General features: G+C 43.9%; 1 protein-coding gene across 3 annotated transcripts in view; it reads right to left on the reverse strand.

The window, feature by feature from the left end:
- The window catches only part of METAP1D (methionyl aminopeptidase type 1D, mitochondrial), a 188,394-nt gene that overhangs the window by 128,019 nt on the left and 38,341 nt on the right, over nt 1–22,034 (reverse strand). Inside the window, exon 1 of one of the 3 annotated variants that reach the window (XM_066575852.1) lies at nt 2,128–2,201. The exons of the other annotated variants lie outside the window; for them this stretch is intronic. Coding sequence (XP_066431949.1) covers nt 2,128–2,182 — 55 coding nt within the window. The 5' untranslated portion in view covers nt 2,183–2,201. Of the gene's footprint in view, nt 1–2,127; nt 2,202–22,034 lie in introns of those variants that run through there. 3 annotated transcript variants of the gene reach the window in all.

Genomic DNA, 22,034 nt, shown 5'->3' on the forward strand with positions numbered 1-22,034 from the left:
TGAGTGAACAGCGCAAGGCAAGTTCAAGCTCACAGCCTGGTCACTGCTGTGCTGAAAGTTTCTCACACAGCTAACGCCAGGGGAATAAAGCCCCTTTACTTACACATGATGTCTGGAAAATGTCAGAGCTCCAACTGGCAAAAGAAACATTCCACTTTGCTTACTACACTTTTACTATGAAGAAAATATAGGAATTTATTTTGAAGCATCTAAATCAAAACCAGAAGCTTCGGCCGCTGCTTGGAATTTTTTCCTTTTTTTTTTAAAGAACAGAATGTTTGGCTGCAAATAGGGAACAATTTGTCTTTTTGATCCATCTAACCGATATGTCAAAATCTCTTGTTTTGTGAATTCGAGATATTGATATCAGAATATCAGTTACTATATACCAATCTAAATAGAATCTTAAAAATTATACCGATGCTTCATCTTGTCTTGGTGTAATATGAAAACTCTACATGAATGTATCTGATAAGAGATTGGATGCATTTCAGTTAGGTTCTTGATTGTTCTCTTTAAGTTCTGTTAGATCGCGTCAAACCGAAAATATCACTAGAGTGCAAAATCATCAAACAGCGGCTCTCTTTTTTTGGCTACGTGATATGCGCGAACTCACTGGAAACAGTACTGATGCTTGGCAAAGTCAGCGGAAAGAGAAGATCAGGATGACAAAGAACACAATGGCAAGATACAATCAAGGCCACCATGAACATGTCAATCGCGGAACTGAAAGACAGAAATGCGTGGAGAACATTAACCCTTTCCAATCCAATTTGTATCCTGGTTTCCCCAGGGGGCTTACTCTTTTTCTGCCGTCATACAACAGCGCTATATGCTGGCTAAAGCCAGTACTGCGTGAGGTGACACATTGGATAGGCTCCAACAGCAGAGAGGTTGGCAATATACAGTAAGAGAACCTCGATGGACGTCTTCCAACATCGGAGCTGTACAGCCTTAAATCCTAATGTCTTCAGAGGTCAGACAGAGGATTGGAAAGGGTTATTCCATGGAGTGACCAAGGGTCGGATGCGACTGAACGGATAATCATCATCAAGTCTACTTTCCATTCACTTTAAGGCTACTTTTCCTGTGCGCTAGAGATCTCTTCCAGCTGCCCGTCTCCACTGACTGTCAACAGGCAGCAGTTCATAGAGGAACACAACTGCCTTTTACACTGAGCGAGACACACTCATTAGTCGCTTCGTTTAGTGAGCTGAAATGAAACAACTAGCAACTAAGGAGCGATTTCTCACTCAGTACCCTGCCAGGTTCACGAAATTTGAAAGCAATAGGTGCAAATATGTGTGCAAACTCGCCCATATGAGTCCGCCCTTAGGCATGACATTGCTTTAATATATGTAATATATACCAGTAGCTACCTAAGGGCTCACACGAGCTTATTATACCTGCAAATTATGCGTGTATTTTTTTGCGCACTTAGCATTCAGTGCTAAAAGCCAATTGATTTGCATTGGGCCATTTAGACCTCAGTATTTTACACGTAAAAAAAAATGTTGTAATTGGGTACATAATAGGCTCTAGAGATGAGCAAGTATACTCGCTAAGGCACATTACTCGATCGAGTAGTGCCTTAGCAGAGTATCTCCCCGCTCGTCTCTAAAGATTCGGGGGCCGGCGGGGAGGAACGGAGGGGAGATCTCTCTCTCCCTCTCTCCCCCCTGCTGCCCGCCGCAACTCACCTGTCACCGGCGCCGGCCCCCGAATCTTTAGAGACGAGCGGGGAGATACTCCGCTAAGGCACTACTCGCTCATCTCTAATAGGCTCCATTATCATAGTCTGGTGCATAAAATATGCAGTATATGTTACATGCGTATTTGCCATATACTGCGCATTACGAGCATAAAAAATATGCGCTAAATTTGGTCGTGTGAGTGAACCCTAATTGTGATTTTTTTTTGTAACAAAATTCAATTAAAACCATTAAATCTATGGCCAACCTTAAACAACGTAGCTGGTCCTGGTATCAGCGTACAATTAAAAGGTCCTACAAATTAAGGTATAGAGCGCACAAAAAGTTCATTTAAATGAACGTTGGCAATGAAACATAAGCAGCATCACATCGGGGAATGCAGAACATATATTAAACAGTCACACTTTCATTTTACCTGGCGCGCAGACTGAACCATTACTTCTGTGTCTATTTGTAACAGCTGTCCTCATATCTCATACTTCTGCTAAATTGTTTTAGGAAAAGTGTGCAGCGAAAAAGCAATTGCTTTAGGAAATATGACTATCTAGGCCACGTGCTCATTTCACACAAAGCACTCCTTCTCAGCAGGTCCAGACCTAGTCTTTGCATACCGATGGAGGAAAAGGGTGTTTATATATGCAGAAATGGAAACATATATCACTTATGACACAAAGAAATAAGCACTCCTTAAACTACACTCTGTCACTGCCAATCACTTGCAGAACAAGCTACATAAGCCAAAGAACGGTGTGTGAAGTGTGGAGGGCTTAACCCCAACAGCAAATAATCACAGCAATAAATAACCAGACAAACAATTACACCGAGCCAACATATGTATCTCAGAAAGCAGCTTGTGGCGATACGCAAAATCAGATCCTGATAGATTCACCTCATTATACAGGAATTGTTTTTGTATGTAAAGCAAATTAAAAGGAGAACGGAAGTTAAAACTAAAGCTAAAAAATGTTTTATAACTAGGGGTAATAACTGAAAGTTATTTATTAATTTACACAACAGAGTAAACAACTGTGTTATACTAAATCTAAGAAACCTAACTAAATTCAACTTAATGCCCATTTACACACTACGATTATCGCTCAAAATTCGTTCAAACGATGTCTTTTGAGCGATAATCTTTGCGCGTAAATGCTACCATCATTTGCTTTTCTGCTGAAGAATGATTTTTAGTTCAGCATCATTCGGCCGGAGAGCTGATAGCAGGGACTGCACGCTGTGTTGATAACATTGTTTCAGCTGCTGAAGCACAATGGAGCTGTATGCAGATAACAGACAACCCGCTGTTATCTGCATACAGCAAAGGGAGGCTCATTTTCACGCAAATTAAGCTACTAATGGGCATCAGTGCCCATTAGCAGTTTATGCAAAATGATTGCTCAAAACTGTCATTCAAGCTATCTTAAGAACGAATTTTGAGCGATCATCTTTGCATGTAAATGGGGCTTTAGAGTCCTTTTACATGGAAGGACATCTTGGTCGGATGTAATGACTGCCGATCGACAAATACACGTCGGAATGGAATAAAACTTTCTCTGTGCGATTGTAACGTTCATATAAAAGTGATTTTAATATCAGAGCAAACAGAGAATTTATTGCGGAAAACTGAATACTTGAAGGGAGGCTCTCGTTTAAATACAAGATGTGATATGGCTCTAGTACCTGTTGTACCACCTCTAGCTTGGAAACAAGATATGATACGGGCAGGCATGGAGGCTCTAGTACCCTGTTGTACCACCTCCAGCTTGAATACAAGATGTGGTACGGGCAGGCATAAAGACTCTAGTATCCTGTTGTACAGCCTCTAGCTTGGATACAGGATATTATACAGGCAGGCATGGAGGCTCTAGTACCTTGGTGGGCTGCCTCTAGCTTGGATACAAGATGTGGTACTGGCAATCATGGAGGCTCTAGCTGTATTAGTGCACCTTGACGCCACCAGGAAGTAGTACTGGAAAGAGCACCGACAGCCCAGTGACGCCCCCAGTACCTCATTGACTGCACAGATGGCTCCCCTGCAGGTCCTGGAAGCTGTGTCTTATTCTCCCCTCTTCTCTCGGCCAACACTTGTCCTTCCTGCTCCTACTGTGGGTGCAGCTGCCGCTTCATCCCCGTAGTCTCCGCCGCTGCTAATGTTGATTGCCGGTGTCCCCGCCGCTGTCGTCCTGCAGTCACTACTTTGTCCAGCTGTGTGACTCTCTAGCCTGAGCTGAGTGTATGTTCCCTGTGCATGGGCAGCCAGTTACTCCTTGTCCCCCCCCCCTTCCCCGCTGTGGGCTCCGTGCTGTCCTCCTGGAGCGTGCTCCGGCCGCCAGGCAATTACTGTCCCCCGGGACACTGGCTCTCCCTGCTGTCGTCCTTCTCCTATACTCAGTGCCCGGCAGCTGTGAGTCCGAGTCCTGCCACCGATGTGGCCTTTATGTTGTCCTCGCCCTGTAGTGTGCGGTCCGTCTCGCATCCCTGCAGCCACGGCTATGTCCAAGTCACCTCTTCTGCACAAGTCGCTTCTCCACTCTTTTGCCGCAGTGCTAGTACAGTCAGCTGGGTAACACCTTGTGCCTCACTGGGCAGACAGTGCGTTTGCACCATGGGCCGCTGGAAGTATTTTGCCGTAACTTGTAGTTGCCTCCCAGGACCTATTTGGCAGCCTGCTGTGCAGCCAATCAGGTTCAAGGGACGTCACCCACCTGTCAATCTTGACTCCGCCAAGATACCCTAATACCGGCTCTAGCACCCTGTTTCACTGCCTCTAGCTTGGATGCAAGATGTGATATGAGCAGGCACAGAGGTAAATAGGTTCCATATTGTATCCTGTGGCATATTTCTCTATGTTTGCTCTGAGTCTCTAGATCAAGGAAATTCATAGGCTGTCAAAGTTGGAATCCGAGATGGTCCCATCCATGTTCTATTGGTGATAAATTTGGCAACTGGGCACACCACAGAAGTATGGTAATGTTGTGCAGGGATTCCTGTGACACCCTTGCTGTGTTTCCTGCTGGAAAATGCCTCCTGACCATATTGCTGACCTGCCATTGTCCCTGGTGCCGTTAGTAGGGGTGACTGACCGCCGTATACGTTGGCCCCCCAAACCATCACACCAGCAATGGGGGCAGTGTGCTGCTCCACAGCAAAATAAGGATTAAGACGCTCGCCCCGAGATCTCCAGACACAAATACAGCCGTCGACAGTACCCAAACTAGCCCTGGATTTGTGGCTGAAGACACACAGTTTCCCTCTGCAGCAGTCCTATTTCATCATTCATGACAACCCTGTAAACGGAGGCGATGGTTGGTGGGTGTCAAAGGCAGCTCATGTAATGGGCACCGTGAGACCAAATGTCCCCTCAGGCAAGCGCCTGGAAATTATTCAGACAGCCAGTTCCTGTAACAATGGTGCCACATATCTCCGGATGGTGGAAAACAAAACACTTGGAGCTGCTCGTGCTTGTTGGTTGATCAGATGATCCTCTCTACTGGTGGTCTGTCGAGAGCATCTTGTGTCCGGTTGCCTTGTGTGCCCTCATGCATCTACTGGTCCTAACACCCCCTAATAGTCTAGTCAGAATGGCCCAGGCAACAGTCAATTCATCAATACGACTATCCAGCTTCTCACATTTCAATAATGCGCCCCCTTCTCAATCTGTGTTAACGGGGCAAAATCTATTCGATTGCTACGTAGAAGTGTCTAGTATTCAACAAGCTCTACACAAGCGGAAGAAGAGGTCACTACACACAAGTAGCCTCTGAGAGCCTTTTTATAAGCCAAGGGTGAAACCACTTTTATGGCCATCAGGTGGCAAGACCGTTCATCTAATCACACCACAACTCTAATCATTTGCATATCTGCCTGAGATGTAACTGCATGCCATGTTTTGCAGCAAAATGACAACTCCTAGGTGCTTGATTTTTTTTTTTTTTACAATGACTGTGTGTTGATCAGTTCTCAAATACTTTTCATTTGCACCAGCTGAAAATCACGTATGGGGACGAACAATCATAACTAGGATTGTTTGTCCTCATAGGCTGCCTAAAGTCTCTGTTCACAAGAAGAGATGTACAGCCAATGAGCGAGCATTTTTACGGTCCTTTTACACGAACTGTGACAGGAGTCATAGTGAATGGGATGTATATTTCTCCCAGAGTCCTGTCATTCTGTGAAGCAGCAGGGAGAAGGCTCACCTGCTAGGTAATTAATGAGAAACTCCAGTGGGTGGCTATTAAAAGGAAAGGAAAAGTACAGCTCTGGGCTCTGCCCTGGAGACACAGAAGACCAAAGCTGTGGGAGCGTCTAACCTATAAAAACCCTGTGTAAGTACAGATATCAAAATTGGTCTTGTTTTAGTTTATATGGTTAGGCTGGGAGGGGGTAGCCTACCAATCGGTAGTGAGGACCACTTATGTAAAAGTTAGTGCCGGACAGGAAGTAAAGACCGAAATCTTTACTCTTTTCTCTACTTTATATTTACATGGGCTGAGAATCCCTTATGGAGAAGAATAACAGTAAGTAGTATCATTCGTCCCCATAGGCCAGCTGTACGTGTTCCCGTTCACATGCAGAAACAGACAGCTGATCAGCAAGCATTTTTATGCTTACTGAGAATCAACGATCAGCCGACAGACAAGCGTTTGCTCATTCGTTGGCTGATTGTTGCCCCTTTTACACAATCCAACAAATCAAGCAGACAAACATTTGTGCCCGATATTTGGGCCAAGAAAAAAAAATTCAACCCTTTTGTTGTCTTCTTCTGTTGTGTAGTGGTAAATGCAATTACATGAGCTTATTAAAGCTGTTATCTTAATTACAGAAAAAAAGAAGCGGTACAAATTTTAAAGAAAAACAAACAAACAAAAAAATAGTACCATTATTATAAGCTGCTGGAACATAACCATAATCTGTGGCCTCAGTGGTCACATGGCAAGACCAAACCATTACGCCACTAAGTGAAGTTTGCCACCACGGAGGCTGCTGATTACTCATCGAGGGATTGAAGAAGTGATGATAGGTGATGATGAATGATTGCTGGGACATCCAGAATCACTAGAACAAAGGGCCCAAGCTATTTCCTGCGAGGCGCATAGACAGTGAATGTGCATAATTCCCCAGTCAAAGCAACAGGGGCTAGGAACCCTGATCTTCATGATCAGTGGTGATCCCAGCAGTCATATTTGTGGATAGGTGATTTTTTTTTCTGCAGCTGTCATCTGTCTGCAACAGCCAAGATCGCACATCTTTAATAAGCAGCCTGTTAATATAGTATAATGCCTAAGATTGGAATCACACAATTGCAAATTCAAGTCCTTCATTAGGGACAAAAAAAATAAATAAATAAAAAGGTTTTAATTAGAAAAAATTTGTAAAAAAGTTAAACCTTATTTTCAGTTGTCACATCACAAAATAGAAGAATTTAAAAATGTAAAAATTGGTATTTCTGCATCTGCAAAAATCCAATTTATTAAATCACATTAATCCTGAATGGTGTATGCAATCAGGAAAAAAAATGCAATACCACAATTGCTCTTTTTTGGTCACCCCTTTTCAAGAAAAAAAATTTATAAAAAGTGATTAAAAAGTCGCATCTACCTTAAAATGGTACCAATAAAAACTACAGGTTACCCCGCAAAACAAAAAAGTCCTCACACAGCCACATTGACGTAAAAATGAAAAAGTTGCGTGGGTCAAAAATGGCGACAGAATAAAATATTTTTAGGAATTTAGGAATTTTTTTTTTAGGTACTATTACATAAAAAAACTAAATAAATTTGCAATCGTAATTTTACTGGCCCACAGAAAAAAGATAACGTGATTTTCCCTGCACTGTGAACGACATAAAAACAGACCCCCTCCCCCCGCAAATGGTGTAATTGTGTTTTTTTCCCCAAAAATTTGCCCATTTAGAAATTTTTAGACGTTACCCAATAAATTGTACAGTACGGTAAATAGTAACAATGAAAAATATAACTCGTCCAGTAAAAAACAAAACCTCATAAAAAATGATAGCTATAGGAAATGTAAAAAATGTGGCCCTAGGAGGTGCAACTCTCACACAAAAATGATTGAAACTGTTTATAAACCCAGTTCTTTATTAAGGAATTAAAAACAGTCAATATTTAATGCATTTCGGGAACGCAGCCCCTTCTTCTGAAATGACTGTAAAGAGCGCCAAGTGTGCGCCGTATAGGTCCAGATTTTTTACATTTCCTATAGCCTATATGGTATGCTCCATAGTATTCAGTTGGCGTTGGTGGACAGGCAGCACATCATCCATCTCCTAGAAAGGTAAATCAATCCTATAAGTGAAGGAGCTCCACCCCTATCATTTCTTATTATAAAAAGTTATGGATTTCTGAAAGTGGGAATACCAGAACTGCAGAATGTGACCTTAACACAGGTACATTAATGACCCTTGGTCAGGAAACGGTTATTGTATATACTAGAGTGTAACCCTAAATTCAAAATATTGTGCATCCCAATGCATGTATAGATGGCTTCTGTTCTTTTAAGTTAAATTATGCTACAGACTACGCTATTTTACCGTCCAAAAAACGAAAACCTAATTAGAATGGAAGCAAACTGAAGCCTTGCCTTTTTTTGAAACCCAATTGTAATCAATGTGGGAAAAAACACAAATCTTTTTTTTTTTTAATTTTGTTTCACTTTCCTCCAAAAATGGAGCAGAGAAACGGAAACGCTGACCTGAGTTCTAACGCAGGTGTGAAAGCAGCCTTAATAGATTCGCCCCAGGAGTCAACTTTGCTTTCCTATAAAAGCTGGCCTATCTTAACTTCGGACAGAAAATATTCCAAAAGTCTGTTTGTGAAGAAAAGCTGGGTCACTCCGGCATGTTGACAGTTTTGAAGTAAAACTTAATTCATATTATGGCGATAGGACTCTATCACTGTGCTGTTTGCCAGCTCAGCACGAGAAAAGTGCTGAATAGATTTTTCAATCTTCACCAAGAAATAAGACTATTTCTAGGACAACATGGTGCAAATTATCATGACTTAGACAATTTTCATTTTGGTGACCAGATCTTGAAGTTGTTTCAAAACTGCACTTCATGGAGAGAATACACATATCAGCTGATAGACTGAAGGCGAATGTACAGAATCATATATCAATGTAGGGGAAAAAGCATCAGAAAGAGAAGGAAAGCTTTGTTAATAACAAAAGAGAAAATTCAGAAAACAGCAGCAAAGTACATTTTGGAGCATTGCTGTTTACAGTATATAATGTCCTAAGGCCGATTATAAACAATACATTTCTATTAGAGATGAGCGAGCGTACCTGCCCGCTCGTCTCTAAAAATTCGGGTGCCGGCGGGGGAGAGCGGTGAGTTGCGGGAGTGAGCAGGGAGGAGCCGGGGGGAGAGAGTGAGAGAGACATCTCCCCCCCCCCCCCCCGTTCCTCCCTGTTGTCCCCCGCCGGCACCCGAATCTTTAGAGACGAGCGGGCAGGTACTCGCATAAGGCACTACTTGCTCGAGTAGTTTGCCTTAGCGAGTACGCTCACTCATCTCTAATTTCTATCCTATGGTGGTCCATGTCTGGCCAGTGCACAGTCCAGGCATTGTGAACGTAACACAGACACTAAAATGTGCGTGTAGGAGTCTGAAAGAGATCTTCGGCTGTATGTTCTGTGAAGGGATTGTAGCACCCATATTTTTTTTACCAATTAAAAGCATACTGAACCATATTACATTTTTCTGATCTGTTTTTATTTTCCGAAAGACAATTTTTCTCGCCATTTTTCATTGGTAACTGTTTTCCTGACAGAAGACCAACAATGCAGGGAGAAAAAGTAAGTGAACCTTTGTGTGAATCACATCTCCAAAAGCTAATTGGCAAAAGGCATTTCATTTAAAAATGTTGTGAATCACATTAAAATCATTTAAATTTATGACCGGAGGATGATCGACAGCCCAATTCTGCACTGTTGATCATCCTCAGGTCATTAATAGTTTACACGCGGTCCAGTTTGTTATTGCAGGAACTATTCGACCTGAATTCAATAGAAGCTGGGGCCTACAATACCAACCCGGCCCACTTTCAAGAGGACAGAGTTGTGTGCTTCCAGTTCCGTACAAACTGACAGTGGTGAACATCTCATTGCTGTGGGGGTTTCCACAGCTGCGAACCCCCACTAATCAACTATTGATGACCTATCCTGAGGATACATCATTGGGAATATAAATTTATAACAAGTTTTGACACTTTTAACAGCGGCCTAAATTCTTCAAGAGGATTCATGCGTCACTGAGAAGTATGAGACATCTATAGCACAGATAACACTGCTGACCTAATGATCTCCTAACACTAATTCAGGGACCATAAAACCCTTCACATCTATGTTTGTATTTCTGTACTATTCTTTTAAGTGCAAATCAAATCAATCACATCCATGTCTGTGCCTTGTCATAAGTATGCGTGTATAAATATGCATACCTTTTCGGATCCATTTCATTATGCCTTGATGAAAGACCCTGAGAGGTCCGAAAGCTCGCATTATCATCATTTATTTTTGTTAGCCATTAAAAGGTATCATATCTACAAGATTACTCGGTTTCTCTTGCTGGGAACAATCACAATTTGTTCTACTGGCTAACATGATACCAAACTTTTCTCATTAGTTCAGAAGTGAACAACCACTTCAAGGAAATGATATTGGAACATATAAATGGTAAAACTGTATTTTATTAGTTGATTTAGGTTGTATTAGTCTACAAAGCTTGTCTTCAATTGTAAAAGCATGCATTCAAAGCCCCACCTACCTGCATCAGCCAACAAATGCATGATATTGTCAGCATTATCAGCAAGATAGTGTGGCCGTTGGCTGCCGTGGACGAGCATGGTTTCAAAGGCAAGTTGCTACCGCAGTGTAGAGACCCCGCCTAACTGAAACTTAGATGTCAGATCACATTTCATTAGTAATCAATGCAGAAATCCACGTAATTTCAAAGGATTAGGGTGGTTTCACACCTGTGTTTGGAGTCCTTTTAAAACTAATCAGTATTTAACTGAATGTGGATGGATTACAAACTGAAGCAGAACTGATGAATGCATGCAAATCATAGGCGTAGCGTCAGGGGTTGCTGGGGTCGCCATGGCGACCCGGCCCCTGCGCTCAGGGGGGCCCGAGGCCGCCCTCCGCCATACCCACAAGCACATTCAGTGCATTAATGGCTGGCCGTTCTGTCAGCAACAAGATTCCCATCATGCGGCAGCCAGAACAGCCATCCAGAGAGGAAGAGCAGGGAGGTACTCACATGGGCCGGCAAGGGAGGAAGTCACATGGGATGGCAGGGGAGAAGGTCACATGGGACGGCAGGGCACAGTGATCATGTGCTACCCCCCTGCTTCTGCTGAACGAGAAGCTTTGGAGTTTGCCTCTCCTGTTGCTGCTGTCACATGGAGGAGAAGTGGACCGGGCCCTGGGGTAAGTGTATATGTGTATCTGTCTGTCTCCCTCCTCTATCCATCTATCTATCTTCTATCTACTATCTATCCCATATCTATCCTCCATCTCATATCTATCTATCCTCCATCTCATATCTATCTATCCTCCATCTCATATCTATCTATCCTCCATCTCATATCTATCTATCCTCCATCTCATATCTATCTATCCTCCATCCCATATCTATCTATCCCATATCTATCTATCTCATAGATGATAGGTGATGAGATGTGTTAAAAACCACGAAAATGCAAAAATAGAACAGACAGCTCTCAAAAATCACAGCGTCAGAAACACCATTTTCGAGCGCAGATTTCAGTAAGCTCATTAAAATCTATGGGAGTGTTGTACTGTGGTTAGTACGACGCTCGGGACACCGTGCTAATAGCGGTGAAAAGCGGTGTGTGAGAGAGTGGCCTGCGGGGCTACAAACAAATTTTCATGTTCGGGAAATGCGTCATGTTTGGAAAGATTACGCCAAGGGGCAGATCATGTATGCAGCACGATCTAGGTATGGGTACAGAGGAGTGTGGGGTGGATGCCCAGGGCGAGGGGGGGGGGGGGTTGAGCGGAACTTTTGCACCCGGGCCCCTGAGCCTTTAGGTACGCCCCTGATGCAAATACCTTTTTTGGGGGAAGAGTAGCTGATTATTGGATATTCAGGTCATTTCACACTCAGGTTTCAGTCTGGGAGGTCTGCCAGGGCTCTTCCTCCAAGCCAGCACAATGTACACAATACACACTCCTGGCTGGTGGGTGATGGCTGGACTTCTCCCTCCCCATCCTCTTCCCCAGGCATCTCTTCTCTTCCCTCCCTCTCTTGCCACCTATTGTTTTGCAGTGTACTGATAAAAAAGATCCATTCAACACTGAAGGCAGATGGAAGCCCTAAAGTTTGCTTCCCTCTGTCATTAACTTTAATGCAAAAAACAAAACGGAAAGGTGCAGTCCGTTTTTTCGGACGGGAAAAATAACGCTGCAAGCTGCTCTTTTTTCCGCTCAGAAAAACTGAAATTGAACAGATTCAAACTGAACCCAAACTGAGAGCCAAAAACGTATTGCTCTCTATGGGTCCAATTTGTTTCGTTATTTTAATTCAAAAAAGCGAAAACAAAAACTGAGGGTCAGACGCAGATGTGAAGCCACCATAACTTAAGTTTTTCTTTCAACTGTATTTACTAACTTTCCAAAACCTGTCCAGTATATTTGGGGTTGGAAAAAAATACTTGCTGAGATTTAGGGTGAAAATAACTGTCATAGCTTTTTGATGAGAAGTCCCGATGGCTTCATGATTTGCAAGGAATGTGCAGTAGACAACTTGAACAGAAACTCCTGCAGTATTACAGAACTATTCCATGCCCCCTAGAGACCAGAAAATGGACAGGCAATTTACAGTGTTATGTAAGAACAAATAAACCAAAAAGGCTTCTTTAAAGGACAGCAGGTGCTTGTATACCTCATTCAACAAAGTGGGGTGCTACAGCCAGAAAGTCAACAAAATAACATCCTTCACACAAATACAGATATCTATATAGACTAAAAACATATTTTAGTAAGTAAGACATTATTTACTGTTGAATGATATCTACGATAATAAAGCGGAGATCACATAACATTATTGCGAAGGCATACCATATAGAATGAAACACGTTTAGTAATACTGTCAATACCGCTAAGTGGTACATTGCAATTACAGTCAAGTGTGTGCCCTAGTCCTGAAGTGGTATCATGCGCCCCATTGTATATTTGTTTCTAGTAACAGTTGTCAAAAGTAGATGAAATCCCCCCAATATATTTTTCATTCCTCCCAAAATATCAGGATTAGTGATGGTCCAACAGCTAGTACCCCTACCGATCACAAGAAAGGGGGTTCAGAAGTTTCAAGAATGAATGCAATGGCAGTAAAGCATGTGTACTACCGCTTCATTCATCCCAACGAGACTTCCTGAGGGAGCAGAGTTTTAGTGTCTGGCTATCTGTGTCAGTCCCAATGAAATGAATGGAGCAGTACTATACATGTAACCTGACCATTGCTCCATTTGTTCAGGAATGATTTGGACCCCCTTGTGATCAATGGGGGTCCTCGTAGTCGAACCCACACCAATCAGATAGTTATCCCATATCCTGTGGACAGGGAATAACTTTTGTTTGCAGGACAACCCATTTAAATTGAACCTGTAGGCCTATTTATTCTTACACTTTGTTTTGTAGAATAATATAATAATAATCTTTATTTGTATAGTGCCAACTTATTCCGCAGCGCTTTCAGGCATGGATAAATGCAAAACAATACAACAATTACAATATAAGGTACATTGGGTTAATCACAAATGGGTTGGGGGTGGTACAGGAGGTGCAGGGTGTGGGGAACACAGGCAATAGGAAATTTCATGTGCAGATCATTTATTAGAAAGCAAACAGGGAGGGGCGAGGGCCTAGGTCAGGAGAGTTGGTATGCTTCCCTGAAGAGGTGCGTTTTTAAGGCACGTCTGAAATTTCGTGCATCAGGAATTGTCCGGATGCCTTGGGGTAAAGCATTCCAGAGGATGGGTGCTGCTCTGGTGAAGTCCTGTAGGTGAGCATGTGAGGTTCGTATTACAGGGGGGTTTAGTCTGAGTGTGTTAGTCGATCGGAGTGAGCGGGCTGGGTGGTGTACTGACAGTAGGGAGGCAATGTATGGTGGTGCAGCGCCATGCAGAGCTTTGTGAGTGAGGTAGAGGAGTTTAAATTTAGTTCTGCAGTGGATGGGCAGCCAATGCAGCGACTGGCATAATGCAGAGGCGTCTGAGTAACGACTGGATCGAAAAATGAGCCTAGCTGCTGCATTTAGTATGGATTGGAGTGGAGCGAGTCTATTGCGGGGGAGGCCGATGAGTAGCGAGTTGCAGTAATCAAGCCGGGAGTGGATGAGGGCAACCACGAGTGTCTTTAGCGTGTCCGTGGTTAGGAACAGATGTATTTTAGCAATATTTCTGAGGTGCATGTGCCATGTTTGGGCCAGAGATTGGATATGGGGGGTAAAGGAGAGGTCAGCCTCCAGTGTGACCTCAAGGCATCAGGCATGCCGTCTGGGGGTTATGATGGTGCCAGACACTGGAATGGAGATGTTGGGGTGAGGTCGGTTAGAAGGTGGAAAGACAAGGAGGTCAGTTTTAGAGAGGTTTAGTTTGAGAAAAAGGTAGGACATAGTGTTAGAGACAGCGGACAGACAGTCTGTGATATTTTGGAGGAATGGTCCAGAGATCTCACGAGACGAAGTGTATAGTTGGGTGTCGTCAGGTTAGAGATGGTATTGGAGGCCAAATTTGTGGATGGTTTGTCCAATTGGGGCAGTATAGACAGAGAAGAGAAGAGGACTAAGGACCGAGAGGAAGTGGGGGAGAGATATAACCAGCAAAGGAAACACTAAAAGAGCGGTCAGAGAGGTAGGAAGAGAACCAGGAGAGAGCAGTGTCCTTTAGACCAATAGAGTGGAGCATAGTGAGAAGGAGGTTATGGTCGACAGTGTCAAATGCAGCAGACAGGTCAAGAAGGATTAGTAGGGAGTAGTCACCTCTCGACTTTGCAGTCATCAGGTCATTTGTTACTTTTGTAAGGGCAGTTTGGGTCCAGTGTAGAGAGCGGAAACCAGACTGGAGGGGGTCGAGGAGTGAGTTGTCAGAGAGAAAGTGAGTAAGACGGGAGTAGACCAGGCGTTCCAGTAATTTGGAGATGAAGGGGAGGTTTGAGACGGGTCTTCTTCCTCTGTAGTTGGTTCTAACGTAGATAATGAGTAGGTGCTGGATTCAGTGCTGATGAAACTGCGATCGGGGCTAACCATGCAGCTTTCAGAGATTTCTTTTCGAATGTTGTCGATTTTTTTCTTTGAAATAGGCAGCTAGTTCTCCAGCAGTCAGGTCTGTCACAGGGGCCTGTTCTTTGGGGCTGAGGAGGGAGTGAAAGGTCTCAAAGAGTTGTTTGGGGTTGTGGGATAGTGAGGAGACAAGGGAGGTGAAATAAACTTGTTTGGCATGGTGAAGGGCTAGGTTATAAGTTTTAAGCATGAATTTGAAGTGGAGGAAGTCTGCCGGCAGCTTTGACTTTCTCCACAGCCGCTCGGCGCACCTAGAGCACCGCCGGAGGAAGCGCGTTTGGGACGTGAGCCAAGGTTGCCGTGGTCTGCGTTTGACAGCTTGAGTCACGGACGGTGCCGCTTCATCCAGGGCACAGCTGAGGGTCGTGTGGTAGTATTCGGCTGCCAGGTTAGGGCAGGGGAGGAGAGAGATAGGGGATAGGGAGGACTAAATAGTTTCGGCAAACTGTTTGGTGCGGACAGACTGGAGGTTCCTAGAGGTGCGATAGATAGGAGGGTCAGGGGAGATGCTAGGGTACCTGATGGGGAAAGAGAGAAGGTTGTGATCTGAGAGTGGAAGGGGGGAGTTAGTAAAGTGAGAAGCAGAGCAGAGATGGAGGAAAACTAAATCGAGAGTGTTACCATCTCTATGAGTGGGGGAGTCAGAGATTAGTGATAAGCCAAGGGAGGAGGTAAGTGTTAAAAGCCAGGAGGCAGATGAGGAGCTGGAGTCATTAGTAGGGATGTTGAAATCACCAAGGATGAGGGTTGGGATTTCACAAGATAGGAAGTGGGGGAGCCAGGCAGCAAAATGGTCTAGGAACAGGCGGGCAGGACCTGGGGGGCGGTAAATAACTGCGACACGCAGAGGCAGTGGGCGGAAGAGTCGCAGGGTGTGGACTTCGAAGGAGTGGAAGGTAAGCAAGGGAGCTGGGGGAATGACCTGGAAGGTACAGTTTGGGGAGAGGATGATGCCTACTCCTCCACTGTGTCTGTCATCCGATCTGGGGGTGTGGGAGAACTGCAGGCCATCATAGGACAATGCAGCGGGAGAGGTAGAATCGGACTGCTGTATCCAGGTTTCCGTGAGGGCGAGCAGGTTCAAGTGTTTACTGGTGAAAAGGTCATGGATAGTTGGGAGTTTGCTACATGCAGATTGGGAGTTCCATAGGGCGCATTTGTTTTTTTGTTTTTTTTTATAATTTTTTATTCAAAGATTTTACTTTTTCAATAACAATAATCACAACTAGACCCTGGACAGATTCAGGTCTTGTACAGTACACTTTTAAAAACCATTAAACCTTTCTAAATATAAAGAGGGTTACTGTGCTTATTTAGTTCTATTGTCCATGTATCATCTTGGGTCGTTCTAAATGCAGTAGCCTAACACGCGGCTAATCATTACACATAAAACATAACACATACAACATAAAACGCAGGATAGGGGGGGGGAATAGAGGGGGGTGGGGTGGGGGGGGTAAGGGTATACATTAACCCTCCAAGTTTACCTCTCACAGGAGGACGCCCGCAGACTCCGCCTCCCATCACCAGGTGTCTCCGGGGTCATTAGTTTCATAGGGCGCATTTGAATGTGGCAGGGGGAGCATTTTGGTAGAGAACAGTATGGGGTGGGCCTGGGTTGGGGGATATGTTCCCTGCGGCTAGGAGTAGCAGGGTAGCAAGGGTGAGCGCATGGTTAGGGGATTTGTGTGGGTGGCTGAGGTGTTTCTTTGCGGTATTGGGAGGTTGGAGGCGTCTTAGGAAGTTGAACAGTGCATGGGAGCCATACATAGGTGAGGAGAGGAGGGAGGGGCTGATGTGGATGGAGTGTGTTGGGCCTGGGCGTTGGAAGATAGTTTTTAGGCTTGAAAGGAGGATAGTGATGGAGATCAGTGCAAAGAGGAGAGTATTTTCCTCCAGGCTTTGGACAGTAGTGGATGTTACCTGTCTCCTGCTCTGTCGAACTGCGCTGTATAACTGCATCATTCGACAGCATAAGACACTTGTTGCTGGACACTTAGTGCTGGATACATCAGGTCATCCCTTACAGCACAACTCCTCGTTTTGGCTGAAAAACTGCATAAAGAAACCTGACCACAACCTGAGCAAAACTTGCACAGGTAGCTATAATGTTTGTAGCGGTTGCAATTGTGACCAGGCCCCATACCCACCAAAGGTCCTGCTGGCCACAATGGCAAGAAGGATTGCGGTTTCTGGTCTCCCACTCCCGAAACTCCAGTGAGCATAAATAAACGTTACTACCTACTCACTGCCGACTGACAGATTGCACAGTGAGCAGTGGCCAGTGTGTATAGCATTGCCCAATTCCTACACACTGGCGGCACCATACAGTGCAATCTGTCAGGCAGCAGAATTAGTAGGTAGTAAAGTTTATTCAGTGCTCGCTGACGTTTTAGGGGCGAGGGGATGCAGAGAGTGTATTGTGATGCTGTAGAGGGGACCCTCTGAGGATGCAGAATTTGAAAGGAGGTTCTATTATAATATGGATGTACAGAAAAAGCCCTTTTAGAATATGTTGGCTCAGAGTGGGTTCTATTAGAATTTGGGGATGCAGAGAGGACACAATTAGAATGTGGGAGTTCAAAGTGGGCATCATTATCTTGTGGGGAGCACAAAGTGTAGTTTTTTCTCTGTGTGGGTTAAAAAGAGGGCACAATTACTATGGGTCACAAAGAAGGCATTATTTCTTGTAGTAAGCACTATATGGGAATTATTAATGTTTGCGGGCATTATTACTTTTGTGGGGAACAAAGAAAGTAGTAGTACTGTATGGGACACAAAGTAGGGTATCATTACTATTGGGAGCACTAAAAGGGACATTGGAGATAGTGGCAGCAGAGTGTGCAGTGTCAAGTTACGGCTGGAAGAAGTCCTCATGGCGGTCTGCATACAGATACAGAAGATAAGGGAAAGTGGATGACTCTAGTTGAAGATTATGTCATTTGTGTTCATTGGAGGTAACAACACTGCTATCACTATCATTGTTTAGAACTGACTTGTATGGTGGCTGCATTACTTACTAGAGCTGAGCTGCTGTATCAAAACTTGCCATGTTATGAACGTTGTCTTACAGATAGTTTTTTTTCTCTCTTAGTGGGGTGGCAAAACGTGTTGTCTTAGGACTTGTGCCTCTAATATTTTAGGGCCTGTCAACACGGCCTCATAGAGGTGTAGAACCTCTATGGTGTATGAGGCTGTCTTCAGCTGCCGGAATCAGCTGAAAAAGCAACAATGACAGCAAAGGGAGCATAGCGACCTCATTATAGCAGTCAGCGAGGGTTTCAGCAGTGGAACCCCTACTGATTAATATTTTTGAAATGTCTCTCTGACATTTCCAAAATTAGCTGAAAGTGCCGCTACTTTTTAAGAGACGCAACAATACAGCAAAAAGTTCCAGACAAAGTAGAACTGACAGCCATGAAGAGTAGCTATGTGTGTGGGTATCAAAGCTGAACTTTTGCACTAAGGCCCTGTTGAAAACCCGACAAACCATGCATTTGTGTAAGCAGCACAGGATCAGGACATCATTTTAGTCTCTGGATGCTAACAAAGTAGAGAGTTGCAGAAATGCACTCTTTTTTTTCATAAAACCAAAAACACTTGTCCTTGCGGAGCCATTTATTTTGTGCACACAGATTTTACAGATTTTATGTGCATCACGACGATTAGTTTCTATCACTGGGTTTTGTTTGCGATGCATGAAACTTTCTATTCTAGATGAATGGCAAGACTTGATGAATGGAGGAACTAGCATGGAAAATCAAGGTTTAGAAATAAATAAATAAACTTGGCATTTCAGGAAGACACGGGTAGCAGACAATAAGAAGTGTTGAAGGAGATGAAAAAAAAAGCTAAATCGGGAGCTTATAAACCTACTTGAAATCAAAATTACTCAATTGATTGTCAAGAGCTGGTGTACTCAAAGGTGAAGGGAAGATAAAAGGAAACCCAAAAAGAGGGGTCAGGTAGAGAGCACATGAAGCAAGAGGTAAGTGAGGGGTGAAAGCAGGAAAGAGAAATGCAGGCAAAATGGAATTAAGAGGTCAAGAGAGCAAGTTGTTGGGGCTTGATGACAATTGAAAAGCATAGATTTTTAGACTGGCAGGTGAATATAATCTCAAAGCAAGATGTTACGGTGTATAATTGGGCCAGCTTTGTTAAACTGTACTAAGATGTTTCTTTGTGCTGATCACTGAATGAGTAAATCAAATTCTATTTTCCTCTTGTCAAAAGGGAAAAAAAAAAAAAAAGGCATGTAGACAAGAAAAATATCTGGAAACACAGAAGAGCCAAGGGCTGATAAGAAATACACTACTACCAGTCATTATTTGTAATGGAGCAAATGATAAAGTTGTGAAGTACATGTTATTAAGAAAGAGAACAATAAAAAGTAGATCAAATGTTTATCATGAAAGAATATCTGTTCTTTAATCATGCATTTAAAGGGGTAGTTTTACAATCCTTTTCAGATAGGAGTCATTGGTTTTCCAGTACACCTGGAAGCAGTATTTTGTAGCTTTATATGGAGGCCATTTAGAAGAATGGCAATCCATTAAATACATTGACACAGAGGGAGCAGTTTTTACAGACTGAGTAATACCTCCTCTGCTATATAGTTTTATGTCCTAATACAGCGTTTGGACTGGTGCTGTCTCCATAGGATGACCCTCTTAATGTATATTCATTTTGGACTATATGGAACTCATTAATGTATCGTAAGTTAGATATGATCACATCTGCCATGTGGTCTAAAGGCCATTTTCACAGGCCAGTTTGCTGCCGCTTAACCCATTTAGGACTGAGTGCTGTAAATATATGGCTCTTGGTCCTGGGCTTTAATTCCAGCCTAGTGTAAAAATACAGCACAGAATTATAGTTCCTGCAATCTAGCAGAAGCAGGTTGGGTGCTCGGCTGTCAGACAACTGAGGATCCAGAGGAGAAGAGAATTGTTTTTTAGCTGCCTACTCTTTTGCAGGCTACATAGAACCTCAATGAGTGCTATACGGAGGATGGAGGAAGCAGCAGTGTCATTTCCTGTACTAGAGCCCGGCAATTGCCAGGTGTCCCCTGGCATGGCAGAGCTGCAGGGTCTTAGCAGATTCAGATCGTCCCTGGCATTGGCTATTGTCACTACAATACTGTAATTGCATCTCCTATGTATCCTGCTCCTATAGACGTCACGGTTACATAGGAAAACTGCAAAAGAAAAAAAACAAAAAAACGATGGTGTGAATGTTCCCCAGATGTCTTATATGACGGCATGGGGGACGCAGATGCTAAAAAATATTTATTAAAATAAGTAAAAAGAATAATTAGAGCCTTGAATGCAGTGGACCGGGGCTGCCCATTCCCGATGCAGTCACTGATGGCCCATATCTCAGTCATCCCCAAACCGGGGAAAGATGCCTCGGTCTGCGGCAACTACAGACCCATTTCACTCCTGAACGTGGACATAAAAATATTCGCAAAACTAATCTCCACGCGCTTACAAAAAGTCATCCCGCTACTGATACATGGGGAACAAGTGGGGTTTATCCCGGGCAGGGAAGCTAGGGATAATACGATTAAATCCTTATCGTTGATTGCCAGAGCTGGGGTAACAGGCGACCCTTTATGTCTTCTGGCGGTCGATGCAGAAAAGGCATTCGACAGGGTTAGCTGGCAATTTCTCGCAGCCACTTTAGACAAGATAGGAGTGGGCCCGAAAACGAAGGACCGAATCATGGCCTTATACCGAAATCCCACAGCCAGAATCAGAGTGAACGGCTCCCTGTCGGAAGCCTTCCAAATAACAAACGGGACTAGGCAGGGGTGCCCCCTCTCCCCATTTCTTTATGTCCTAACAATGGAAACACTAGCGAACGCGATCCGCCAAAACGATTCAATCAGAGGGATGCGGACAGGGAAAATTGAACACAAGATAGCATTGTTCGCAGACGACTTGCTTGTATATTTAGCCAACCCACACGTAGGTCTTCCCGTGATCCTGCAGGAGTTCAAACAATTTGGTAGAATCAGTAATTACAAAATAAACACTCAAAAATCAGAGATCCTGAACATTTCGCTGCCGCAGGCCGAGGCATCACAGCTAGAGGCACAGTTCCCATTCAAATGGAGAGACCCCTCAATAAAATATTTGGGAATCCAACTCCCAAAGGACATTACGCAGGCTTTCAAACTTAATTACCTCCCATATCTATCAGAATTGGAAAAAGACCTCAGTAAATGGAAACCTATGTTCCTTTCTTGGAGCGGTAGAATAAATGTAATTAAAATGGACTCCCTGCCAAAATTTTTGTACCTATGTCAGACGGTCCCAGTGAAATTGCCAAACTACTATCTAAAACGCCTACGCACCCTCATCACTGCGTTTGTCTGGAGGGGAAGGAAGCCACGGATGAGATTCTCGCTCCTCCCCAGGCAGGAGAGGGGGGGTCTGGGTCTACCCAATTTCACCCTTTACTATAAAGCTTGCCTATCAAATTGCATACTAGATCTACTCAAAGAAGAGAACCACAAACTCTGGGTCACTGCAGAGCACGCACTGGTCCCGGGTACCCTGAGAGGGGCAGCTTGGATCCCACCCAAACTCATAAAAGCAATCCCCAATATTTCCCCGTTCGCAAGCCAGATATTCAGGACTTGGACAGAATTTGGCCAAAAAAACGGCATGGTCATAGTCCCAGGCCCATTAACCCCCCTCATAACCAATCCGCAATTCGAAACAACGCTGAACGGGGTATCCATACTAGGCTTACACACAACGCCAATACCAAGAGTTAAAGACATGATCACTAACCTAAATGTAAAACCACTGTCAGAGATCATAGGAGAAGGAATAACACGTTCCGGCTCTTGGATGCAATACTTCCAGTTGAGGGGGTTCGTGGGGTCCCTGGTCCCCCAGGTGAACTTGGCAGGTGAGCTCACGCCTTTCGAACAAATGGTCATGTCAGCTTCACCACAGAGGCACATGATCTCATCCCTATACAAGCTGATG

Source organism: Eleutherodactylus coqui, chromosome 8 (genome assembly GCF_035609145.1).
Source record: "Eleutherodactylus coqui strain aEleCoq1 chromosome 8, aEleCoq1.hap1, whole genome shotgun sequence".
NCBI classification, from domain to species: Eukaryota; Metazoa; Chordata; class Amphibia; order Anura; family Eleutherodactylidae; genus Eleutherodactylus; species Eleutherodactylus coqui.